We start from the raw sequence: 24,622 nt of genomic DNA, 5'->3' as shown, positions 1-24,622 counted from the left end.
TTATCTTACTCAGGGACGGAGCTGACTTTTAATTACAATCTTGACTGTCTGGGCAATGAAAAAACAGTCTGCAAGTGTGGTGCCCCAAACTGCAGTGGATTTCTTGGAGACAGACCAAAGGCAAGTAATGTATCAAGAGATTTTGACCATGTCTTGTCTGCTAGCCTTGTTTTTTTGTTTTGGGGTATGCATTTGTGGATCAGTTCTACATTATGATAAGAATTAATGTTGCTTGAACAGATGCAAGCTGCCCTCTGAGGAAAAAGTTACTATTTCTCTTGCTGGGAAGGCGAGATACACTTTTGCCAGACATAACCTTGATGCTAAAGAATATATTTTTATGCTGTAACAGTGCAGCAGTTGATACTGGTATTGGAAACACCCTAAAATATTTTCTTCTACTTTCTCCTGTGAGAAAGTATTTACTTTGGGTCCTGAATAATAAATATTCTTAATACTATCACTAGCTTCTGGAATCAAAGCATGCAAAAGAAGGGGTTGCAGAAGGAATGACCTTCCCAGTCCTGTTTGAAGTGTGGGGAGGGGAAGGGTTGTAGGAGTTAGGACCCAAGTAAGAACAAGCCCAACCATAGCCAGTGAGATTATGCTGACATTACAGTTTTTATTACCCCCATCTAAATCTTAAAATATTATAATTTTGTTAAGACTTGGTAAAAAAAAAATCAGTTGAACTGAAGAACTAAAAATTAGGGTTTCAAATGTGAAAAAAAAATTATACCAAATTACCTCAAGAAATGGTGTGTATGATTCATGTCAGGTCAATTTAAAACCTGTAATCCAGCAGAAGTTGATGTGGCTTCCTGAAGGGCTGGCATAGGAGTGGGAGGGAAAGCACAAGTTCGTTCCCAAGAGAAAAAAAATCTCAGTTGTGGATGCAGAAAGGCTGCACCTTTGTGTGGTCCTTCACACTGCTCAGTATCAAGCACTTCAGCTGATGGACTTAAAATCTTCAGAATTTGCATAGCTGGGTTTTGTTAAGGGAGAGGTTTAAGTGAGTTTTTACTGAAGCTTGTCATCACTTTATGTAGACAGCCATGAAGAAATGAACTGTTACAGTTCAGTTTTGCAGGTCTGCCTGCAGTGGTAGATAGCATGGGCTAATTTTAAGGAAAGTAGGTAATGATTACTGGGGTGAGGAGGAGGGAATGATGGTAGGGATGTTGGAAAAAACATCTAGAATGAATTTTTTATGCTCTGGTGAAGGAGAGTTGAAGTGCAGGAGGCAGAATGTCAAACTGAAGCAGAGATAAGGCTTGGTATATTCTTTCTGCTGTCATGGACACGTTTGTAGTTCCTGCTGTGCCTTCATCAGAGAGAAGTGGAAACTGGTTTTAGTAATTCCAGTATGAAATTGAAACACAACTGGAAGAGAAAAATGGATATTGAAATGAAATGGTTGGTGCTGCAAGAATGAGATGGGGGTAAATTAACCACAAGTACATTACACTGAAACTTGGAATACATTTTTTTCAGTGACACGAAAGTGGAAGAGCTTTCTAGTAGGAAGGGATTGTAGGGACAAGATGCTTTTCACAAGGATCAGTGTCATATTTTTTTTGATCCACACAGATAGTTTTCCTTTGCAAAACTGGCATTTACACCTTTGCATTTTACTCCCTCAGAATTCTTCCACTAATGCCTCAGAAGAAAAAGGCAAAAAGACCAAAAAGAGAACACGGAGACGCAGAACAAAAAATGAAGGGAAGAAAGAGTCTGAGGATGATTGTTTCCGTTGTGGGGATGGAGGTCAGCTGGTGCTGTGTGACAGGAAATCTTGTACTAAAGCTTATCACCTCTCCTGTCTTGGCTTGGTGAAACGTCCTTTTGGTGAGTCAGCTTGCCACAGAAACTTGTGTGAATAGGTAACTTGGGCAGGTACCTTGTGTATTGCATTGAAACCTTGTCAAGAGTGCCACCTTGAACGCTGTTTTCATAGGGTTTGTGCATCATGTAGAAGCTCTTCTTGAGTATGGAGACAAAATGATGGCCTTCCTCCTGCCCTTCTGGCAAAATAAGCCTTTTCTTCTACAAATGTAGGTAATTGAGTACATTACTGGGTAGGAGCACTGTGTCCTTGTCACAGGAAAGTTTATAAGAAATGCAGGAAGCCAGTTGAGTTCAAGCTAGAATAGCAGCAGCATCTGGAATAAGGCAACTTGGAAAATGATAAGGAATCAAGCATCAGGTTGCAGTTCCAGATACCATAGGAGTTACCTGGTTCCAGTCAGCAGTCTCAGGTGTGGGATATGAAGAAGTGAAGCAGGCAAAGCCTGTTATCCCCAAAATAAGTATATCAGTGGCATGGTAAACTCTTCTAGGGCAAAAGAGAGTCTGTAGGTATGGCACACCAGCCATCCCTGAGCAAAACTTGGAACAAAGAGGTGAGTGTTTTAACAGAAAGCAGTAGGTGAGTGAATGTTTGGATACTGCCAGCTTATGAGTTCTGTAAAATGCTGTTGAGTAAAGCCTGAATAATTTCTTCCAGATAAAGTTCACTGCTGAAATTAAATGAATGTCCAGTCTGCTGCTTACTACTGTCAGTTGAGCTTTGGAAGTATGATGTAGCATTGTGATTTTAGAGATTAGCCATTGTAGCTGCTGTCTCATCCAGCTTTGTCAGGAAAGTCATGCATTGTTCAGCTGCTAAAACACAAAACTTCAAAGGATGATGACAAGTTTTAATTCCCACTAATGTGTTCTTTGGTTTTGATCACAGGAAAATGGGAGTGTCCTTGGCACCACTGTGATGTTTGTGGCAAACCTTCTGTTTCTTTCTGCCACTTCTGCCCAAATTCTTTCTGCAAGGAACACCAAGATGGGACAGTACTAAATTCTATGTTGAATGGACATTTATGCTGCTCTGAACACGTTCTTGGGGTGGATTCTGTTGAAACTCAGAAGACTGAGAAACCCCGCAAAAAACTGAACAAGTTGAAGGCTAAGAGAAAGCAGAGGAACAGATGGGTGAGAGCTGAATGCAAATAGTCATGGACTGCAGTTTCTACTGCCAACACTATCTTGTAGATAAGTTGTGAATATGACCAGGGAAGGACACAATTTTACATATATTCTGTAAAGGTTACATGGGGGCGGGGGGGGAATTTTTTGTTTTGTTTTTATAAATCCACTGAGCCAACCACAGCAGATTTCTGCTGCTTCTGCACTGATAACGAACTTCATAGTTCAGAAAATTTCAGGACAACCCAAACTTATTACTCAGCATTACAGTTACACTTGAATTGTTACGAATGTAAAAGGTTCCCTCCAAAAAACTTTCAGATTGGAGGTAGGGTAAAAAATCAAACCAGGTAGGCGTAAACGTAGGTTTTTGAGATAGTATTTGTCAACCAACAGATGTTTAAAATAGTATATCCTTGAAAGAAGATAATTAGCTCTCAAGTCCTTTTAGGTAAGAAATGGCTTGGTCTGTGGTCCCAATGAGATTTGCTTGCCTTGTGTGTTTTTGAGCAAGTGCTTGAATGCCATCCATGATCCACGTGTGTATCTGGCTGTAGCCACACATAACAATTTGTTTGTGCTCTTATAAAATAGCTCTCTGATCATTCTTTTTAAAATATCCTTCCACCAGCAAATGTAGTGTGTGGTGGGAAAGGCTCACCCCGTACCAGAAATGGGAAATCTTACATTGTAAGAGATTTTTTTCTATACTGTTTTTTCCATTATTTTATTCTAGCAAAATACAAGTGACTTGATCTTGCAGAGCTGTACAAGTCTGGATGTAAAGGGATATTTTGTCTTGCACTCTAGGCCAAATGCTCTAGGATTTTTGTGTCTCAATAAACATAAACCATACAAAAACTACTATTTGAAAAAAATTACTTGACGTGAGAGAAATATCCAAGCTGTAGTACTGATGGAAATAATACTAGAACTAGGAAAAAATGGTAAAGAAAAATGTCTTCACCCATTTTCTTCCCAGTGCATGTCATTGGTGTGTGATGAGGCAGTGTTGCAAGTAAGTTCTGACTTGTGCCATTGTTACAAGCCTGTGTAAACATGATGTACCCCTTCCTGTCCATTAAGTAATTTGTGTATGTTCTAGCTTAGTTTGCCTTTAATAGTGCAGAAACTCTGTGTAGCCCTTTTGAAAATGAAGCCTTGATGTATCATGAAAGTGCATGGGTTTTTTCCAAAGCATTTCTACAGGATTTGATTGCAGATTTAGTTTTTGAAATTACCAAAATCCCCATTCGTTCCCAACAGATAAAAGCTTTGGTTTTATTAGAAGGTATTAATTGAGAGAGGTTTTAAATGTAGCATTGCCCTATCCTGAACATTTTAGTTTTTATTTTGTAACCAAGCTGCTTTGTTCTTTTAATCAAATTTTATGAACCCTGTTGGAAGGTTAATTTTATTTTTCAAATAATTTTTTTAAAATAGCACAGATCAAAACAGGGGGAAGTGTTACATGTTTGCATTTTTAAAGTGGTATGCCAAGTCTTGCACTTGAGTTAAAAATCAGTATTTCTTATTTGATTTTGAGGGAAACTTGGACTAGGGCTGAAGCATAAGCCTGTGCCTAAAATCAAACCCAAAAAGCTGTATTATGTATGTTTCTCTAATACTGTTTTTTGAGGAGAGTAAATTGAGATCAGGTAGTAAAGCAGAAAAGCCTCATCACTTTTAAACAAAATGAAGGAATTTGATGTCATTGGGACCATTCTTTGAGTTACTCTACCACGTAAGGAAGGCTTTATGAAAATACCTTTAAATAAGTTATTATAAAATTTTACCTTTACATTCCGTTACCTTTTTAATTTGTTAATTTTTTAGGTGTTTTGTTGCTTTTTCCTCTTCATATATAGGTGTAACAGCACTGGCACCCTGGAACAGTTATTCCCCAGGTCCTAAGAGGCAGATTCCCACTCCCAGGAGCCACCATAGTTACAGAATGGCCACAGTACCACCCCCCTTGGCCTCTCAGGTGGGCACATTTAGCACAGCAGGATGCAGGACAGCCACCCACGTTGTCTCTGTGGGTAAAAAAAAGAGTTTTTTAGGCATTCACAGCAATCCCTCTCAGTGCTCTTTCCATGCCACTCAATTTACACAAACAGATCTGAGCAACTGGCTGTTGGACTTCCAGCTTCCTTCTACCTCTTCTCCACTCTTGACTTCTCAACTCTTGGGGCCAATGAAGGTTTTAACATCACTGAGTCTGCACACTAGGAGTTTGCTTTTCAGCTGCTAGGAACTGATTCCTTCTGCTGATCACAGACTTTGGAGATGGATTTGTGAAAGAAATGTGGACACTGTTCTCCCTGGATATGTGCTGACCATGTAACCCTCAGCTAAGTCACTCAGGTAGTGATCTGGTAGAATTTTAGTTTCTGAATCAGAAAAATCACCTGAATCAGGGTTTTAGGTGTTTGTTTAATGAAGGCTTCTGTACCTTACTCTGTGGCACTGGGAAAACAGCCTGAAGATTTGTTAAAAAAAGAAGACAAAAGAAAAGTTGTTTCACCATTTTTGTTTTTTTTTCCCCAAGGAAAACTATAAAAATTAAGCTTTCTCATTATACAACTCAATACTTTTTAGAATTCAGCAACTTAAAAGATTTTCCATTTCAAATTCATTCATCTAAATAGCCTTCAAATATGGCATATTATGTGGCATTAAATTATGTACTTAGTGTCTTGCCCATCAAAGCAGAACAAATTCTTTACTTTTCCAGCAAACTTTCAAAGCTGGTACATGATAGCCAAATTCAGAATTTGTTCTTTTATCACTTGAGCAAGGATAGAAACAATTTTAAGTTGAATATGTTAGATGTGTTTTCATACCATCTAGGAAGAATTATAAAAATGTCTGTTTTGTTCAATAGCTTTGTGTTCATGGTCAGTTTTTAGGGTTTTTCTTTTGTTTTTTAATTTTAATTACTTGGAAAAGCAAAACATCTTGAAAGATGTATTAATGGGATTTTTCCACATTGTTGAGTCACATTATTCCATGTCTGACTGCTTGAGAAACTTCAGTGTCTTATTAAATATTAAAATTTATTCCTAGTTATTTAAGAAGTTGCTACTTATTTTTTTGTAAAACAGTTCTGTGTAGTTATTTTTGCACCAATTTCTTTACAGAAAAATGAAATTATACATACTAAGCAATTGTCATCTGACAGTGAGGGACCTGGATGCTGTTCTTCCATAGTGGAAACTTACACTCTAGGACTTCCTAAAAGACTGAAAATAATGTTTTAAGTTTACGGGGTGGTGACAATGATTGTGCTTTGCCTTGTTTTCAGAGTATTGCTTATCAAAAAAAATATTGACACTTTTTTTTTTCAGCACAGCTTTTCCTGTTCTAGCACCATTTTCTATGGCTCATAATTTTACAGGCTTTAACAGCTTTGAGTCATATTGTCCTACCAGCTCTGTTCCCTTGGTTTTCCTTTAGCTATGACTGGTGCTGTTCCTGCTTCAGCAGGAAAAAACATTTTGTTTAGTTTTTTTTTTTTTTTCAGCTGGGTTTTGGTTTGTCTGGTTTGACTTCATGTGGAATCTCCTATCTGACAGCAGTGACATTTCTTTTTAAGAGCATTGCAGAAAAGTGAGAGTACTGGATTATTGCTGCTCTCCTAAATCATCTGGGGCTGTGCATCAGGATTGGGTCCCTCTGGTCATCCTGTGAAAAGCCAAAGTTTTTGCCAGTTGAGAAACTTAACACCTGCCTGCTAAAGCAACAGTTCAAGAAAGACCATGGGGAGGATGTGGGGACCTCTGCCCCTGCTGTACCCATCCCATCCCCCAGCTCATGGGGCTGGGAAGCAGGAAAGGGTCCTTTGCAGGCAGCATTTCCACTGCTGAGCACAGCACAGGAGGAGTGGGATAACCCCATGCTGTCCTCAGGTGGCCACTGCTGCCAAGGCTCTAGTTATTTATTCTCTGAGCTGGGAAAGCCCTGAGAGCCATTGGATTTTTAGTGAGGAGATGGGCACATCTCCTAGGAGTGAAAAATGTACCAAGTGTCTTCCATGGCTGGTCTGTTTGGCTCCCAAGGATGGGCAGAGTTTCATATCTTCCATATCCAATTCCCTCAAGACTGATGGAAGTCCTGACCTGCTTTTGTACCTCTAGTATGCAGAACCCCCTTCCATCCAGACATATAAGGGATATATTTGTCCAGGAAGCAACCATTATTTTAGGTGCATGTTCTTCCACAGTTAAAAGCTTTTTTTTCCCCCTCCCCCCCCCCCCCCCCCCCCCCCCCCCCCGAGGAAAAAAGTGTTTATTTGTGAATGAAGGCAAGAACTGCAGGGGGAGACTTTTCCCTTCGGTCCATTGTAGTACAGCAGGCTGCTGGGTTGGTTTGCATAAGCAGCCACAACTCAGAAACTGAGTTTTATTTCTCAGCATGTATTTTAGCTGTACAGAAATGGGTTAAACATTTTTCCTTGTACACAGATTTCTGTATTGCCCCAGGCAAAAGAGAACGGGGTGCTTGCCAGCAGCATGTCCTGGCTACCAGCCAGCATAGACTGGTTCTGTGTGCTCCAACCCCCCATAATTTTTGTGTCCTCCTGAGCCTTGGAGCAGGAGCAGAGACTTTAATGATTTCTTGTTATGTTCTTGCATTCTTCTCAAAATTATTAGAAAGACAGCAAGGATTCCACCTGGAAGGCAAAGGAGGGTAATTACTCTCAGATGGCAGGTAAAGTGTCAGCTCTTGTTTGCTCTAGGGATTCCTCATTGAAATATCCTTTTCTGGTAAATGAAAGGTTTTGGATTTTTTTGTCTCCTACATATTCTGCACAGAAGTATTTGGCTACCTAGAATAATAAATACTCCAGCATTTCCGCTTTACTTTGGAAGCTGCAGAGAACAGCAAGTTTGAATGAAATAACTCGGTAACTTGCTTTCCCTCTCATGTTGTTCTCTGTGGAACTCTTGATTTTCCTTTGCTGATCCCACTGAAGGATCTTGCTAAGAAACAACCTTGCTCTGTGCAGCACAAGAAGGACCTGACCTAGAGTAACGTTGAGTCTAGACTGAGATCAGGACTGTCAAGAAAAATTACTTCTGGTTGGGTGTAGACATGGAAATACTCAGCACATAACAAGGGCTGCAACATTCTGTTTGTTTGTTTCTGGCAGCAGCACAATCAGAGAAAATTGATCCTAACAGAAGAGAACAAATCTGTCTCTGTGAGGCAACATGGCCAGACAAACACATCCAGATTTAGGTTGTGGGAGCAGACAGTCTCATGGTAAACAATTATATATTCACAGTGTAGTTTCCAGGAAAAAAAGCTCATCCACCCATTAGCTTGCCCTGGGAGCTAATTATAGCAGGTGGCATCTAAGATGAAGATGCTCCTCATATTCAGGAGGTGCTGGTGTTGGTTACAAGGCAACACCACAGCAGCTGACAGACCCCCCCCCCCCTATCCTGCTGGATATTACAGCAGAGTTACAGGGGAGGAATACTTTTAGAAAACTTCAAATTTCATCCTAAAAGGAAATTGTCCTTTTCCCTACTTTTTGGCAGATGAGAAATTCCTGTTTTGGGGCCCATACCCACACCTGCTTCTAAATGACAATAGACATTCAACCTTCCTTGAGGGCAAATACAGCATTATCCCTGCTTACAGTTTGGGGAAGGATTATTGTTGGCATTTGAAAGCAGCTAGAAAGACTGTCACTGGAAATCCATGTTTCCAGGAACATAAATTACAGCATCCAGAGAACACTGTTGGCGTAACAGGAAGGTGCCCAGAGCTTTACCAGAGGACACGGGAGGGTGACACTTACCTCCTGAGAAGGTGACCAGGAGAACAACTGTGAGGGGAGTCAGCTGGCAGGAGTCCCCTGACTTGTAAAGGAAAAGCTCCTTGCAGTACTGGGGCTCAGCACTGCCCCTGGGGCAGAAGGCATCAAGAGGGCACTTCATGGGCAGCACATCTGGGCTCTGCCCAAAAAAAGAGAGAAAGCAGCTCAGCCACTCAGCACCAACAAACAGGCAAAACTGCAGCAGGTAACCAGGGTGAAGGGACACCTTAGCAGGGCCAAAAAAAAAATAAAAAATCAGAAGGCAGTGACCCAGGAAGGAGCCTGCTGTCCTTAAATCCAACCTCAACCTCTCTGCCCCAGGGGTTCCTTGGAGCAGGGTGGAGAGCAGAAGGTGTCTGAATCACACCCCCTTGTTAATGGATGCACCATCCTCTGGTTTGTCCCCTCTGTGGACCAGTGGGACTGGGCAGCTCCAAGGGTGCCACAAAGCCAGATTCCCACATCTCCCTCCATCAGGGCTCTAGGTTTAAGGAAAGGAAATCAGCTCACATAAAACTTGTTCAAAGAAGTGTATTTAGGTATTTAGCTTGCCACAGGACAGCTGTATTTGTTAATCCCACCTGTCTTACCATCTGAGGAGACTTACAGGGCAGTAGTGATTTTCTGGGCACAGGTCACAGCTCTCCTTGCCCCTCTGTAATTGGTATTCTCCTGTCCTGCAGGGCTTGCAGTTGTTGTCGCTGGGACCTTTGAAGGTACCTAAAGCAAATAAGCACAAAATTAAGGTCTGGGACTGGACCCCTGGGGCCTTTATGATTGCATATGGATGAATCAGCTTTCAAAGCCACATGGGGAAAGGCCACTAAAGGCTTCATGTGCATAACAAAAGCTGAGCCTGGACTTTGGTCGGTGGCAAAGGGGCAGGAAAGAGAACAAACAGGGACAGAGGGACTAAAGGATTTCTGGTGTTAGATCTGGCAAACAGAGTAAGTTTGAGCAGGAGTGCGGTGGGAGATGGGTTTAGTAGCGAGCTCTGGCTTTAAAGCAAAGCAGAGGTTGGAGCTGGGGGTCAGCAGGGTTTCCTCCTCTCTAATTCTGGATTCAAACACCTTCTTCAGCTGTTTGAAACTTGCTGAGTTAAGTTGAGATCATGGCTCAGCCTCCTTAGCTTTGTGGGAGCAGACCAGTCACAAAAGTCCCAGCTCTCAAAAGCTGTAAATGCTTTTCTGGATGTCTAAAACACAACTTGACAACAAAAAAACCCTGGTGCTGTCTCTGGAGAGGAGACTCAGCCATCTGAGGGGACAGCCAGAGAGCTCTGCCCTCCCACTGGGGTCTGGTGTTAGTGATGGGACCACCAGAGTCATTTCCTCACTTCCCCTCACTGACTGCTCCCTTTGCCACTGCTGCTGCTTCCCAGTTCCAGGCAAAACCCTTTATTCCCAGGATCTGCTGGGTCAGGGTTGCAAGGCTTGGGAGGGAATAATTCCTGGTGGTCCTGAGGCCACCAGCTCCCTGCTGGGGTGTCACAGCCCCCCCCCATCCCCTGCAGGTTACCTGTGGGGCAGGACACACACTCCTCTGACCCCTCCTGAAGAGCCTCTTGCCCAGCAGGACAGGGCAGACACATGGTGCAGCTGGTGGTGCTGGGGGGATGAGAAGAGACAGAGAATGCTGCAGTTGGACAAGCACTTGGAAGATCAGCCCCCCAAAGCCAGCACAGGCTGGATTCTCCAGGCACTACACCTTTTTCCAGTCTGTGGGTATTTCTGGTGTCTCTCCTGGGTGGTCTCACTAAATGTTAGGGGTTGGAAGGGACCTCTGGAGATCATTTAGTCCAAGCCTCCTGCCAGGGCAGGTTCACCTGGAGTAGGTTGCACAGGATGGCATCCAGGTCGGTTTTGAATGTCTCCAGAGACAGAGACTCCACCAGCACTCTGGGCAGTCTGTCCCAGTGCTGTTACCCGTAAGTTTTTCCCCTATGTTTTTGTTGAATCTGTTGTGTCCCAGTTTGTGACCATTGCTCCTTGTTCTGTCACTGGACACCACTAAAAAGACTCTGGTCCCATGGTTTTTAGTGCTGGGCACATGATGGCATTTCTGTACTTTTGCTTAATTGCATGAAATTTGTAGGAATTTGCCATCCCAGAAGTCACTATCCTGTAGCAGACTTGGCTGGAATTTGTCAGGAGGTGCTGAAGGGAGCTGGGAGGGAGACCTGCAATACAGCTGGGTAAGCCCTGGACCTGATCTTGCAGCAGTTTAATCATATTCCAGCAGCTTTCTGTCTCATGGACAAGCAAGGTAAGAAGGGAAATGTCCATGTACTGATGGATCTGCTGGGAACATAAACCCCACAACCTCTATGCAGGTGCAGAGCCCATCACAAGGTCCCCCACCAGCACCTCTCCCAGACCTCTTTCCCACCATGAAGGCAACTTCACAGCCAGGGTAATTTACCTCATGCCTTCTGCACATCTAAACTCAGGATAAATAAATCTTTTCCTGATTTCCTGCTTCCCTTCCTTCACCCGGCATCCTGGAAGGATCCTGTCCGTTCGTCTGCCTGTGGTCCTGATCCGTGCCAGCCCATATCTGTGTGTTCCTGCCTCCGGTTCCCGACTGCTGCCGACTCCAGGAGTCCAGCCTGGACTTTCCCAGGGCTGCCCTGCAGCCTCAGTGGTGACGTGAGAGTTATTGGGGGAAAGGAGGGGGGAGGAATGTGGTTTCCATTTTCCTGTATATTTGTATATATTTAGTAATTTTACCTATTTATCATTACTGTTTCATTAAAGTTGTGTAGTTTAGTTTCCAACCCAAAAGTCTCTCTCAGCTTCAATCTACAAGCCCCAGAGCATCACTGAGCTTGTTCCCTGTGCCAGGACCAGTCTGTGGATCATTGGTGTGCAGTGCTCACACAATGCAGTGATAGTGACAAGGGCGTGCTCTGCCACCTCATCCCAAGGTACCTCCATAGCCAGCCAGGCTCTTCCCCTCCATCCTGCCATCCCTGTCACCATGGTCACCACCAATGTCCCTACAGCTGAAGTGGCAGGTGACTTGCCTTTTGGCCACTCTATTGGGTCTTCTAGCTCAGTGGCCAGAAGAAAACCACCCTGACAGTCAGCATCACAAGGAGACTTCTTACTTGCAAAATGATCCAGGCAGGCAAGGCAGACATGAAGTTGCATTTTGCTCAGAGCTAAAAAAGCCTGAAAAGGAGAAAAGTAAGGCTTCAGGTTCCTTCTTCCACCCATCACTGCCCCCCAGCATTGCATACTTGCATATCTCCATTTTGCAAGCAACCAAATCAGCTCCCTACACCACACTTCAGGTGACATTTCATGGGCCTATTTAGGACTTTTGGGTTTGTATTTGTCAGAAGCCTTGAAAGAGAAGTAAAAGTTTCCCAGCCTCTTCTGCCCTGCTGAGGGATGCCATGAGGCTTGGGCAGATTTCCCTGGTGTCACTTTTGTGTCCTAAACCCCACCAGGGAATCAGAAAGCCCTGACAGCCTTTGCAGCACAACAGGTTGAACGGGACCAAAGCTGTAATGGACAATCCCAGTGCTGCCTCCTGGGTTATTCAGTTGGATTTCTGGACAGGAAAAACTCCCCCCATTCACCCAGTTCCCTCTCCCTGCAAAGTCTGAGGTGCAACTTCTTCCCCTCAAAGGGAAGCACAAAAGACCCATCAAGCAGGGCAGCTCTCATCCCCATCCCTGCAGCACCCAGACCAGGAAGGGCAGGAGGGCACATTCAGACCCTTCTCCCCAGAGCACCACAAGGACAGAAATGCCCCAAAACCCAGGGTATGGGCAGGGGGGCTGGCAGGACCCAGCTTGTGAGTCCCTGCCACACCAACAGGAGCCTCCAAAGCCAAGAGAACACCACTCAGGAGTTCAGGTGGCTTTGGGAGGATGCAGCCTGTTCCTCCTCATCATCAGGTGGGCTTTTTGATGCACATCACTGGTCACTGCCATGGGGCCAGGTGGGACAGAATTCATGTTCAGAGAGGCCCTGGGAGTGGTGTGGGCAAGATCTGCCTTGCACACCCTTCACACCAGCCCAGATGGAGCAGGATGGCAAGGAAAAAAGAATTTCTGAAGCTGGTGTCTGCGTGACTCACGGCAGCAATGCCACCAAACCTGGGCAGGGATCACCAAGCTTCAGGTGCCAGCTGAGCAGTTTGGTGGCTGGGTTTGCCAGGGAAGAGTTGTGCATGTATGAGGAGCACTTAATTTGTGTGCAGGCTGCACTGCCCGAGCTAATGAGGGGTTTTGCATAACTAAATGCTGGTCTGTTTTGAACTCCTTGTTACTCTGTCTGCAGACACAGTGTGCCAGGCTCAGATTGCAGAAGCCAGCTGCCACTGCTGGAAACCCAGTTTCTAATGTCTGGGGAACAAGGAGAGCATTACACTAAATATTCAGGCTGCAGAAGGTTGCCTAACTGAAAACAAAGATGATTTAGACTCATTGTTGCCATGAAGAATAGGGAAAATACTTCATTTTCCTGACACCCTCCTCCCCCTTGTGCTATAACTGAATTTCATAACCCTTCTTTCCCAACTTTCTGGGAAAGGCTTTGGTTGCAGTGTTGCTGTTACCTTGTTGCAAAGAGAAGCAGGAGATCTGTTCTTTTCCTTTTAATAAAAACGTCAATGCCAGAACGAGAAGAGAGCCATGGCTCTATTTTTAGCCTCAACAAAATAACCTGTTTACTCCTCCCTGCTTTTAAGCTACCTGGTAATTGCATCTGGCCATGGGAAAAAGCACCATGTAGCCTGATGAAGGTGCATTTGGGTTGAATACAAATCCAAGCCCACCTTTCTCACATGCTCTGCAGGCTGCAGCCCCAGACTCTTCACCAAAATATCCAGGTGGGCAGGGAAGGCACAGGATGCTCCTTGGGAAGCTGGGACAGAAGGGAGCAGAGAGTGAGTGCTGGTTTAAGCCTGGATTCTCCAAACACCACAAAAATGTTAAACCATCCTATGGGAGCCCTGAGGCCTGTGTGGATGCTCTGGAGACATCCATACACATCAGGCCCCCTCCCTTCCATTTCCCTCCATCCCTCCCTCTCCTGGCATCCCTCCAGCACCCCCTGTCCCTGAACCTTCTGGTCCCGAGCTCTGTGTTGCCCTCACTGACAGGAATGTGGTGACCTGGAGCTTGGTCATCATTTATTTTAAAGCACTTGAAGGGGGTAGCAAAGGTAAGGCAGATCCCTCACAACTCAAACAGTAAGGAGGGAGCATGGAGGAGGAAGCTCCTCAAACTCCAGGGCTGCTGCAAGCCATGGCCAGGTCACCCTTTGCTGCTGCCAGATTTTGCTCTGTCCCCAAGGGCTCTGGTCCAAACTGAGCTGATCTGGGAGCGGCTTGGTCCTGGGAAGTTCTGGCCACCCTTCCTGTCCCTGAAGCCACCCAAGAGACAAACCTCACCTCTTGCTCACAGCAGACATTGGATACACCCAGGGAAAACCCAGTGAGAATCAGCAAGGACTTCCCACCCACGTGTCCCTGCAGCCAGGGGACATTGGCAGTGTCCTCAGGACAAGGCAGGCTGGTGAAATGGCAGTGCTGGGATGTCTTGTTTTTCCACACTGTATCAGCTAAGGATATTGCTCCACTTGCCAACTTTTTAAATGTACAGAATACATTTGGACAGAATAGGGACTGAGAACATCCCTGAGCAAAGGGCAGAGGTGAAGCCAGCAGCCCAGAGGTATCCTGGGGAAAAGCTGAGGAGATGAACCCCACACCTCACTCCCAAGTGTCCCTACACCACAAAAACACCCATTCTCCCTCCTAAATCACACAAAAGATGAAGGGGGGAAAAGGGCAGCCCACAGAGAACTAGAACTACCATTGGGAAACCCTTGACACAACCACCTCCTGCCAAGGTTTTCTGGTGAGAAGGACTAATGCTGAAAAGGGGCACACAGGGAACCCTTCTACAGTCCAAAGGTAGCCTGGGGCTTTCTTCAGGTTTTGGACTACTTGCAGGTTATTTTAACAGGCACATGGCTCTTCTGGCTTGAGTTCCCTGATCCAGTTTGCCACAGAGCCACACAGGAATCTGGGAGCACACGGCCTCTCTTGCTGCTGCCAAGTGTTTACATGATGGGTGGGTGCTGGGGCAGCCAAATCCAGGGCTCCTCTTTTCCTTAGGGACACAAAACCCTGGACTTCCCACTGAGAAGCCACCCTGGCAGCACTTTTCTCTCTGCCCAAAGGAGGAGATTTTTCTGGCTGGGAAGTGTTTTGAGGAAGAGCATCTCCCACCCCATGCCCAGGGGCTGTCACTTACTTGGTGTAAGTCCCCTGTGGACAAGGCAGGCAGGATGGTTGCCCACTTTGGGGCTGGTAGTGGCCCAGTGGGCAGGAGATGCATGCTTCAGGGTCTGTGCACGAGCCCACAGCACAGCATGAGCAGCTCAGGGTGCCTAAAGCAGAGCAAAAAAGTCAGGATCAGGAGTCTGAGGCTTGAGTTAAACCCCAGTGCTTGTCAGGACAGGTGACTGTCAGGCATGCAATGTGTTGGGATGCAAAGCCTCCAGCAGGACAGGGTTGGAGGGTAGAAACTGTAATATTGGTACTAAAGATGATGCTGTGCATCATTAGTGAACTGAAGAACAGCCCTAAATGACAAAGCCTGACATGCATCAGGGTAGATTCCAGTTATTTAGGTAACTGCTTTCTAGTTTAATTTGAGGGGCCAGGAAGGTTCTCCTTGTTGTCTCTCCAACACACAAACAAAAAAGAAAAAAAGCCAGCATCCTCCTTTGGATTGCCAATAATTTAGGCTTATGGGAAGCAGAACTGAAGAGTAAAATCCCAGAGCAGAGGATTTGCCTTAAGCAGCAGCAGCTTTTCTGTGAGCACAGGCACCACAGCACTTCCACCAGACATGAATGAGCTTTAGCCCTCTCTGCTCCACAAATCAAACCTGAGCTATGCAGAATAATTGTGTGGGATTCACTAGAGCTGCAGACAGCAAACATTCCACCCCACTGCTGGAAGGAACCGGTCCTGGTGCAGCAGCAACCAAGCTCTGCCCTCCAGAAGCTCCCATGGGTGGGCATCCTGCATGGGACCCTGAGCAACCTCCTCCAGTGGGAAGTTTCCCTGCCCATGCAGCAGGGTTGGAACTGGATGATCCTTAAGGTCCCCCCCAACCCAGCCCATTCTATGACTCTACAATAGGAATTACCTCCTGTCCTCTTCAGATTTACCCTAAAGGATTGGAGCTCCTTATTCCTTTCTTTAAAAACGCCTTGCAATGGAGGCTTGTATTTTAGGGATTTTTTTTTCTTTTGGGGTGAAGTAGTGGTGTTAAAAAAAAAAACAAACAAACCACAAAACCACATATTACAACATAAATAACTTCTGGAAAAGGCAATATTATGTCCTCCTGGCCACGACAGAATTTGACCAGGTAGCTTCTTAAGCTCCAATGAAAAGGTTGTTTCTTAGCAGATTCTCTTCCTAACATTAGAGAAGGAGAGTTGGAAACTGACCTTGTATTGGGCACTGTACCTCAAAACAACAAATCTGTCTGTGTGACACCTTGCATCCACAACCCTACTGCTGCTCCATTCCACTGAGGAGGAAGCTTTGGGAAGACCAGTGAGCAGCACACGGTTGGCAAAGGTCAAATTTTTAACTTCAGAAAGGTGCAGTGAACATGTGCTGGTTTCACCTCCCTTGAGGGGTCACTTTTCCACCTAACCCAGTATCAGGGGCTCTCACCTCCACTGGGAAATGTCCCTGGGGAGCACTGGGCACAGGCTGTGACATTCACTCTGCTGCAGTTGGAGGGCTTGGTGGTGAGGAAGAGAGATTCTGCTGGGCCCCCAGGAGAAGTGGTCAGGCCTGGAGGGGACACCAGGGCACTGGAGGATGCAGCCATCAGTCCTGCAGAGACCTGGGTGGTGACAGCTGTGGCAGCAGGCAGAGTCTGAGCAGATGTTCCTGTGCTTGGCCCAGCAGATGACACTGATGAGGACACAGCAAGGTTTGAAGTGGCTGATTCCACTCCAGCAGCAAGCGTGGCAGCTGCAGCTGGGGGAGCAGAGGCTGCACTGGGAGGTGCTGGGGTTGATGCAATGGGGACCAGGGTGCTGGTTGCACTGGGAGGTGCTGGGGTTGATGCAACGGGGACCTGGGTGCTGGTTGCACTGGGAGGTGCTGGGGTTGATGCAATGGGGACTTGGGCACTGGTCACACTGGGAGGCACTGGTGTTGATGAAATAGAGACCTCAAAGGTGGTTGTCTGGCCTAAAGTAACACCTAAGAGGAGAAAAAACATAATTAGAGGCCTAATTATTGTTCTCCCTGTAACGGAGGCTTCCTATTAGGCCTTTATCTACTTAACCCATGTGTTAACATCAAGCAAATGTCTATCTACTTAACCCATTGTGCTGACATCAAGCAAATATCCAGAAACTCCCTTCTGCTCCAGTCAATTCCAAAGCAATCCAGAAGCAAGGAAGCAAACAGCATTGGCAGCACCTGAGCATCCCCAGCATCAGACTTATCAAGGAAATAAATTAGAGCATCCATGAAGCCACAGCTCAGTAGATGTCAATGTCCAGGAGGTCTGACTCTCCTAGATAAAAGGGTGTGGGAATTGCCTGGAACACTTGATTTTTGTTAGAGGCAGCTCAAGACAGTTTACCCTGAGATCCCAAGACAATCAGATTTAAGATGCCTGTCAAAAAGCTGGCTGGTTTATCCCATCTCCGTTAAACGGATCAGCAAAGAAAAGTCATGGGTTTGGGATTTACTGGTTTGATTTTTTTTTTAAGCTGCTCTGAAGATCCATCCAGTGACCAGAGCAGAACCCTCAGGCCAAGACTTTGATTCTGAAATCCCTCCCATCAGAGCAGGGACAGCTGTAATCTTCAGAGAACAGGGGCATTGCTGCAGCTCAAGTTGTTTTTCTGGGATAGGCAGGGATGGGCACCTCTCAGCACACAACCATGGGAGATGCCTTCCAGGCTCTGAACAGGAGAGAGCCCCATGGAACTGAGCATAGAAAGCAGCAAGTTGCTTTCAGCGTAGCAGTCTGTGGTGCTAAGTGAAGGAAGCAAAGCAAAAGTGACATAGGCAGCTCCTGCCACAGCAGCTGTCAGTCATCTCAGGCCAGAAACTCCAGGCAGGGATTTGCCTTAAAATATCTGCAGCTTCTGAGCACAACAACCTTCCTGCAGCATCAGTGTCTGACTGCAGCTGGGAAGGTGCAGTTTGCACACCCAGAACCAGCTCACAGCTGAGCCCCCTGATGAAATGGAGGGGACATTGGCTAGCAGGAAAGATAGGAGGGCTACTTAAACAAAACCCAAGCCACTTTACGTGGGTTTTCAAGGAGCCCAAAGAGCTCAGCTGACACCTGGTGTGTAGATAAGGATGTGAGCAGGATGGGAAGCTCTGGACTCCAAGGGGCTACACCTTTGAGTGGTGGCAGCACCAGAGGACTGCAGACTCGTGGGTCCCTGCAGGCTTTTCCCAAGCCCAGTTTTCCCTCAGCCTTTGCTTTCTCCATCAGTTTGGGTCCCCTTCACATGAAGCTGGGCACCATGGGAATCAGTGCTTAGCACTGCTCTGGTACAAACACCACCACCATGGTGAGAAATAATTCTAGTTCAATTTCTACAGGAAGATCAGGACACTGAATAAAAGAATCCTCACAAAGTTGCAATCACATGGAGAGTGCAGGCTGGGAGGGCACACTGCCTGCTTTGTACTCCCAGTGCAAAAACCCAACTACTGGGTGAAGCAGCAGATGAGCTACAAGTCCTCAGGGTCCCTCCCCACATTGTGCAGAACAAGAAATTCTGAATTTAACAGAGAGTTTTGTGGTGTATTTGTTTACCTCAGGCCCCAACCCAAGTGACCTGCAGACAGGTCACCCCTCAGCAGACTCAGATGCCTGAAGTCACTCTGCTGCTCTTTCCTCCAGGCTGGCGATGAGCTGGCTCAGTTCTGGGTTTTATTAAATTCATCTCCAAGTAAACACCATCAGTAAGGCAAAGGGAAGGGGGAAGGCAGTGTCAATCAACAAAAGCATCAGCAGGGACACTTCAAAGTTGGGTCACTTTCATGTGATGCCTTAGCATGAAGTTTTACTCTGAGAGCCTCGAGGATGCCAGGGAAGGTCACTGAACCCTTATTTAAGGAGCTAAACTTCTCTGCCTTATAAGGCAGGCAGCCCCACTGACTTGCAAGGCTCACAGACACTGGCTGAGAACTCTAAAATGCAGAAGTAATATGGACACTCCCTTTTTTTCTTCCTTCCATCTTGCACAACTGCACAGCCTGCCACTCAAAAAAATCTAATCCTGCAAGCCAAACAAACCCAGCCAAGTCAACAGGTACAGCTCTAGGTGAAGATAACAATCACCTGGTGAATTGAGGTGGTGAGTAATTGGTTCCTAAATCAACAGGTGAATCATTGGCTCCTGAAATGGAGCTTCCCCAAACTGTTTATTTTCAGGAGAATGCTAGACCACAGCTCATCCCGTTATGTGCTCAGCCTGCTCTAGATGCACACAGATAAAATGAGGCTCACCAAGTCCTCTGGAGCAGTTTTGTCCCTTGCAAAGGAACTCTGTACGATGCAAATTGTTCTGATAAGGCTGATGGGTTCACATGGCAAACAGGGGGGGAGGACATGGGGCCCCTGGCAGCCCCTGACCCCCCAAATGCAGGTAGACTTGGGTAAGAAGGGAGCAGGGCAAGACCTCACCTTCCAGTTGCAGGCAGCCAGAGTGGCCCTGGAAGGTACATGCCCTGACCTGCACCAAGTTTTGCAGATCCCACATAGCAGAAACATTAATGATAATGATACAATTTTTTAAATATATATGCAGCTAAGCAGTACAAAAGCACAAGAAGAACAAGGAGAGGAGCAGATAAAGGCATGATTACAAAATTGTTGAGGCATTTTTACATATCTTACATAGAGCCAGTTATCAAGTCAGCCTGACAAAGGGAACATACTGGGGCAAGTTGTTCCCTGAGGTTTAAGAAAAAGCCAGAAAGGCCACTGCAACTCCTCAATACCCCAAGTAACAGGGCTCCATTTCTCCTTTATTTCTTGGAAAAGCAAGCTTTTACATTTACAATATTCAGCCCACTTCTAATGCTACATCTCTTCCACCACTTATTTCTTGCCTTCCCTCCCCCTCTCTTGCCCTCCCTTCTGCAGCACCCCACGATTGTGAAGCCAAGCACTGCCACAAACCTCTGACTGCTTCTCCCACCTCAGTGCTCAGCACCACTTCAGGACTTACCAGTTAAATACGACATGGTTAAGGTCCAAAGCAGAGGAGATGGCCAGGCACTCATTTTTCCCTGAGTAGCAACACAACTTGTCAAAAGGCAGGATCAGCAGCTGATCTCCTACACCCAGCAGTTTATTCTCCTCCGGATTTGTGCCCAATATTGTCACCTGACTCTGATCAGGAGGCTTAGTGCAGTCAACCTCCCCCCAACAAAAGATGGTTTTATACTCAGAGAGTGCAACAGCTCTTAAAATATCACCGTCCTCCTCCAAGCCTACTCCAAATTAATTCCTGAGCAGAAGAGCAAACCTAAGCCTCTTCCCATGCCATGCAGAAATAAATACATGCAGGGGTCCTGCAGGAGGCCCTGGGCTTGTGGGGAGGAAGGGGGCAGAGCTGCACAGGAGCCCTGGGCTGGCTGCTAGCCAGCACCCCGTGACCTCATCAAGTGAAAGGATTTCATTTTTGAGACGTCCAGGATTTCCTGTGAGAAGAAAAACAACCCCAGAAGAGCCCAGAGTTCAAAGCAGTTCCCATGTTAACTGAGACCAACCATACCACAACAAAAATCCACCCTCTGGTGGGGATTGCAGAGCTTTCCCAGTCAGCCTCAAACTCCCCCAGCATTGCCCCCAAGGCTTCAAGCTTCATGCATGAAGTTCTTGTGACCAGGACCAAACTCAAAGATCCAGATGGGGATGATTTTGATGTAAGGGCATTAAGTTCAGCAAGGCCCCATTCCCATTTTCCATGTGGCATTTAGTGGCTATCCCTGCTCGCTGGTCAAGCCCTCAGGCTGGGTCTCTCTGGCCTCTGCCCACACTGCCTGAGGGCAGCTCTCCCCATGGTTTCCTCAACTTGCAGCCATGCTTTGAAAGGTCCCCCCTCTTTCCTTCTGTCCCCATCAGTCAGCACTGCTGAGCCTCCATTGCCACAGAGAATTTCCCTTCACCTATGGCTGAATGCCACATCTCATGTGTGACCCCTCTTCTCCCAAATTCAGAGGGCAGCTCATGCAGGACTGGAGATGCTCATCATGCAGAGCCCACCCAGCCATGTGTCTAACAAGCAGATCAGGTGCTGTCATGCACTGCCCATCTTTTGTGCTCCAAAATCCTCCACAGGGCTCCATATCACGAGCCAACAGTTGTAATTCCAACCCAGACTCCCAAACTTTCCTCACAGTGGCTCAGGTAGGGTCAGTTTGGCATCACACATGGTGCCCTGACTGTCCCAGGCCAGGAGCGTGGTTGTTCCCTACCTTGCACGGACACCACACAGGCTGGGAGGTTGTGCAAGGCAAGCAGTGCTTCCCAAGATGTACAGCCCATGCTACAGGAGATTCAAGTACCCACCAGTCCCTGCTCCAGGTCCTTCCCTGGTACCCAGAGCTCTGGTGGGGACCCTCTTGTGTCCTCCTGTCTCCAGCAACAATGGTCTTTTGATGTTAACTTGCCTCATGGTAGCTGCTGGAGGACAGGGCAGGCTCCCTGAGTTTGGTATCCTCAGCTCAGTTCACAGCTCAGTTGGTGGCCAGCTGGCATCCTGCTGTCAAATAGAACCTTAACCTGAAATGCCCCCTGCTAGCAAGCAAAGTGCCAGACTTCAGACTTCAGGACACAGCCCCCACAGCTCTGCACGAGCGGCCCCTTGCAGAGATGCTGCCCAGCATCAGGACAGGTCTGTCCTTTCCCTGCAGGCTGACAAGCTCTCAAGGTGACATTTCCCACCTCTGCTTGATTGCAAAGTCTGCATAGCATGTTTGGGCTCAGTCTGTGTCAGTAACACAACAACCTGATCCACCCCCATCCATTCAGCAATGCAGGTGATGGGCTGAGGGTCTGCAGGGGTGGATAACTGCATAAGCATCATTGCAGGGTGAAGCAGCCCTATGCACTGATAAAAAACACTGCCAGCAACTCCCCAGTGAGATTTAGTGCCATCAGAGCCACAGATGACATCAATTCCTCCACTGCACACTGCACCCCTGCTTTGGGGGCCTTCCCTGTGCCGCCATGCCCCAGTGACAAGCTGCCCATCTCCACAGCAGCTGCAGCACAGACACACACACACTGGAAAAGCACTGAAGATACAGTCACTTGTGAGGCTCAGCCTGACACATGGAAGAGAAAGAAAATGCATCTTAACCCCCCTTCCTGTGCCCCCAAAGCCCCTGCTTGGGTGAGCTACCAGAGCCCAGCTGGGAGGTGAGGCAGGCTGCTTGCCTCTCAGTTGTTTTAGCAGTTTGGGAATACTCTGACAGGAAAAGTCTGATGCCACTTCAGGGCAGAGAAGTCCAAACTGGTTCATTTAGAAACTCCTGCCCTGTCTCTGTTGAGATTAAATACTTTTGCCAGTTGATTCACAGTGTCCTGGCTGATCAAAAGCCATGTCCTAGGCTGACGCAGGGCTCTCTTCTTGTCACTTTGGTTGCTTTTCCATGGGTGGTGAACCTTGGGTTCCCAAATAAACCAGACACTGCTGCCTGCCCTGGAGATTCTCAGAACTTGTCTGACTCCTGCAGCACCAGTGGCATTTTTCCCCAGAACACTGTATCCTGCTAAGACCCCCCCATGGGTTGCACTAGTTCTGAGAAGCTGCCCAGCCTGGAGAGCAGAGCTGTAGGTCACTGCTGCCTGGAACCACACAGCCCCCTCCCAGATGGGCAGGAAAAGGAAATGCCATTAGATATTCCATCTGCAGAGGGCAGGCTTGGATTCCTGAGCTACCTGGGGATTACAAACCAGATGGCCAGCCCAAGAACATACCTCTCTTGGCTAAATGTCACCCAGGTGTTACCTACCTAATTGACCTGGCTGTTTATAAGAAGAGCTACTTATTTAATAAACAACCAACCAAAAAAAAAACCGAGCAAAGAGAGCATCTCAAGCACCAGCCCTCTCTGCAATGTCACAAGTGTGAGCTGCAAGCACGAGCAGGGCGAGTTGCCACCACCCCAGCTGATGGGAAGTGCTGTGGGGATGAAATCCCCCAGTGAGGGCCCAGCTACAGCAAGGATGGTGAGAGGACTGCTGAGAGCAGAGACATGTCCATCAGCTTGAGCATGGAAACAGCCACTGGGTAACCTCTAAGGTCAGAAACTACCAGAATATGAGAGCAGAAGGACCACTTTGTATCCTTAGGCTCTTCCCACAATTATCTGCCACTGCTTGGGTCCCTGGCCTGACAGACTCACTGCAGTGCCAAGTGACTGTCATACTACAAGCTGAGCAAGCTACCACAAAAATATCTTAGTTCCCACTCTGCTGAAGGAAAATACATTCCTTGGTGTACTGCATTCAGCTGTTTGACAAAGTAGAGTCCTTCAGACCAAGAAAAAAATAAAAGTAGGATCCTTTTTTTCCCCAACAAAAGCAAAGCACTGGAGAGCTACTGACTGCCATGGGATTCACTGCTCTGTGGGTGGGGAAGCAACTGGGAATCCAGAACCCCTTGGTATATAAATTAAATCTCACAAAACAGCACAGGAGACAAGACTTTAGGAGATCCAGCTGCCAGTCAAGTCAGGTGTATAAATTCAGCCTGTCCTCTGAAGCTTTCCTGAAAAAACGTAAGTGTATGCAGCCTCCCAGTCAGGAGGACATTTGCTACAGAATTATGACTGAAGTCCTCAACAGTTAAAGGTCATTTTGAACAGAAGAAGCAGGAAGAAGGGCAGCAGGAGCTGCCTTACTTCAGGTAAGGAGAGAAGTTGTGCCATGCTGTGCTGCTCCAGAATGGTATCAGAGCCAGCTCTGTGCCCAAGGGGACCAAAAGGCTTCTACACGGATAGAAAGTCAAGGAGCCAAAGCTGTTGTGCTCTGGAGAGACAGAAAACCTTGTGCCTGACCAGATGGCCACAGGATGGCGACACAGCTTTGAGGACCGAGGACACATTGAGTGAAGTCTAAAACCCTCAAGCAGAAGTCAGTGCTGCAGTCATCGGTGCTGTGCAGATGGACTAACAAAAGTACCAAAAGGCGATCAACGAATTTGGGTGTTAGAAAGTTGTTACAGTAACTTTTAAACAAGTTAACTCCAAACATTCCTTTTTTAAAAAAAGTGTTTCTTTTGGGCTTGGATTTAGAAGGAATAATAAAAAATTGGTAAGAATAACAAAATAAAGGTAACAAAATAAAACCTATAAGAAATAAAAGCATTTAAAAATATTAACATTAAATAAAAAATACAAATAGCTAGCCAAAGGCAAGGTGTAGCACCACAGCAGAGATTGGATGGTTTATCCAACCAAAGACATGATAAACTTCTGGAGTGAGTCCAGGTATTTTGGGTTTTTTTCCCCTCACAAGCAGCAGTGAACATTTAGTTCTTAATTAGTCCCCATCAGTGAAAGAGAGGGCATAAAAATGTGAAGAACTCCAAAACAGATCAGTGTGTCCTGGGTGGAGTCAGGGTCAAAGATGCAAATCAAACCCATCTAGTGCTCTGGGCAAAAAGCAAAAAAAAAATATTAACTACTCAGCTGCCTTAGAGCAGAATACAAAGAAAAGCATGATTTCATAAAATAAAAGGGAGTAAGTGTGGTTACCTGAAAAACGTC

At 46.4% G+C, this 24,622-nt stretch overlaps 2 protein-coding genes across 2 annotated transcripts in view; one reads left to right on the top strand and one right to left on the bottom strand.

Annotated features, from left to right (window-relative positions):
• The window catches only part of NSD2 (nuclear receptor binding SET domain protein 2), a 68,477-nt gene extending 65,471 nt beyond the window's left edge, over window positions 1-3,006 (top strand). Inside the window, exons 21-23 of the mRNA XM_030450765.1 lie at window positions 14-120; window positions 1,644-1,848; window positions 2,738-3,006. Coding sequence (XP_030306625.1) covers window positions 14-120; window positions 1,644-1,848; window positions 2,738-3,006 — 581 coding nt within the window. The remainder of the gene's footprint in view (window positions 1-13; window positions 121-1,643; window positions 1,849-2,737) is intronic.
• A 4,325-nt stretch (window positions 3,007-7,331) lies between these two features.
• On the bottom strand, window positions 7,332-20,166 carry LOC115598325 (mucin-2-like). Its single transcript, XM_030450677.1, has 9 exons — window positions 20,071-20,166; window positions 16,526-17,065; window positions 15,084-15,219; window positions 13,598-13,686; window positions 11,919-11,982; window positions 10,328-10,416; window positions 9,417-9,529; window positions 8,792-8,948; window positions 7,332-7,654 (listed from the first exon to the last, which is right to left on the bottom strand). The coding sequence occupies exons 1-9, from the start codon at window positions 20,123-20,125 to the stop codon at window positions 7,503-7,505; spliced, it is 1,395 nt and encodes a 464-aa protein (XP_030306537.1). The 5' UTR covers window positions 20,126-20,166; the 3' UTR covers window positions 7,332-7,502.
• Between the last annotated feature and the right edge of the window lie 4,456 nt (window positions 20,167-24,622).

Source organism: Calypte anna, chromosome 4B, assembly GCF_003957555.1.
Source record: "Calypte anna isolate BGI_N300 chromosome 4B, bCalAnn1_v1.p, whole genome shotgun sequence".
Classification (NCBI taxonomy): domain Eukaryota; kingdom Metazoa; phylum Chordata; class Aves; order Apodiformes; family Trochilidae; genus Calypte; species Calypte anna.
This window is presented reverse-complemented; position numbering and strand designations above follow the sequence as displayed.

Excerpts from the sequence above, each read along its gene's own strand:
- LOC115598325 (XM_030450677.1), bottom strand. The coding sequence starts at position 20,125 with ATGAGTGCCTGGCCATCTCCTCTGCTTTGGACCTTAACCATGTCGTAT. Across the intron at positions 9,530-10,327 it reads GTGTGTGTCCTGCCCCACAG|GTACCTTCAAAGGTCCCAGC; the intron begins GTAACCTGCAGG and ends TATTTGCTTTAG. Across the intron at positions 8,949-9,416 it reads CAGAAAATCACTACTGCCCT|AGCCCAGATGTGCTGCCCAT; the intron begins GTAAGTCTCCTC and ends TTTTTTGGGCAG.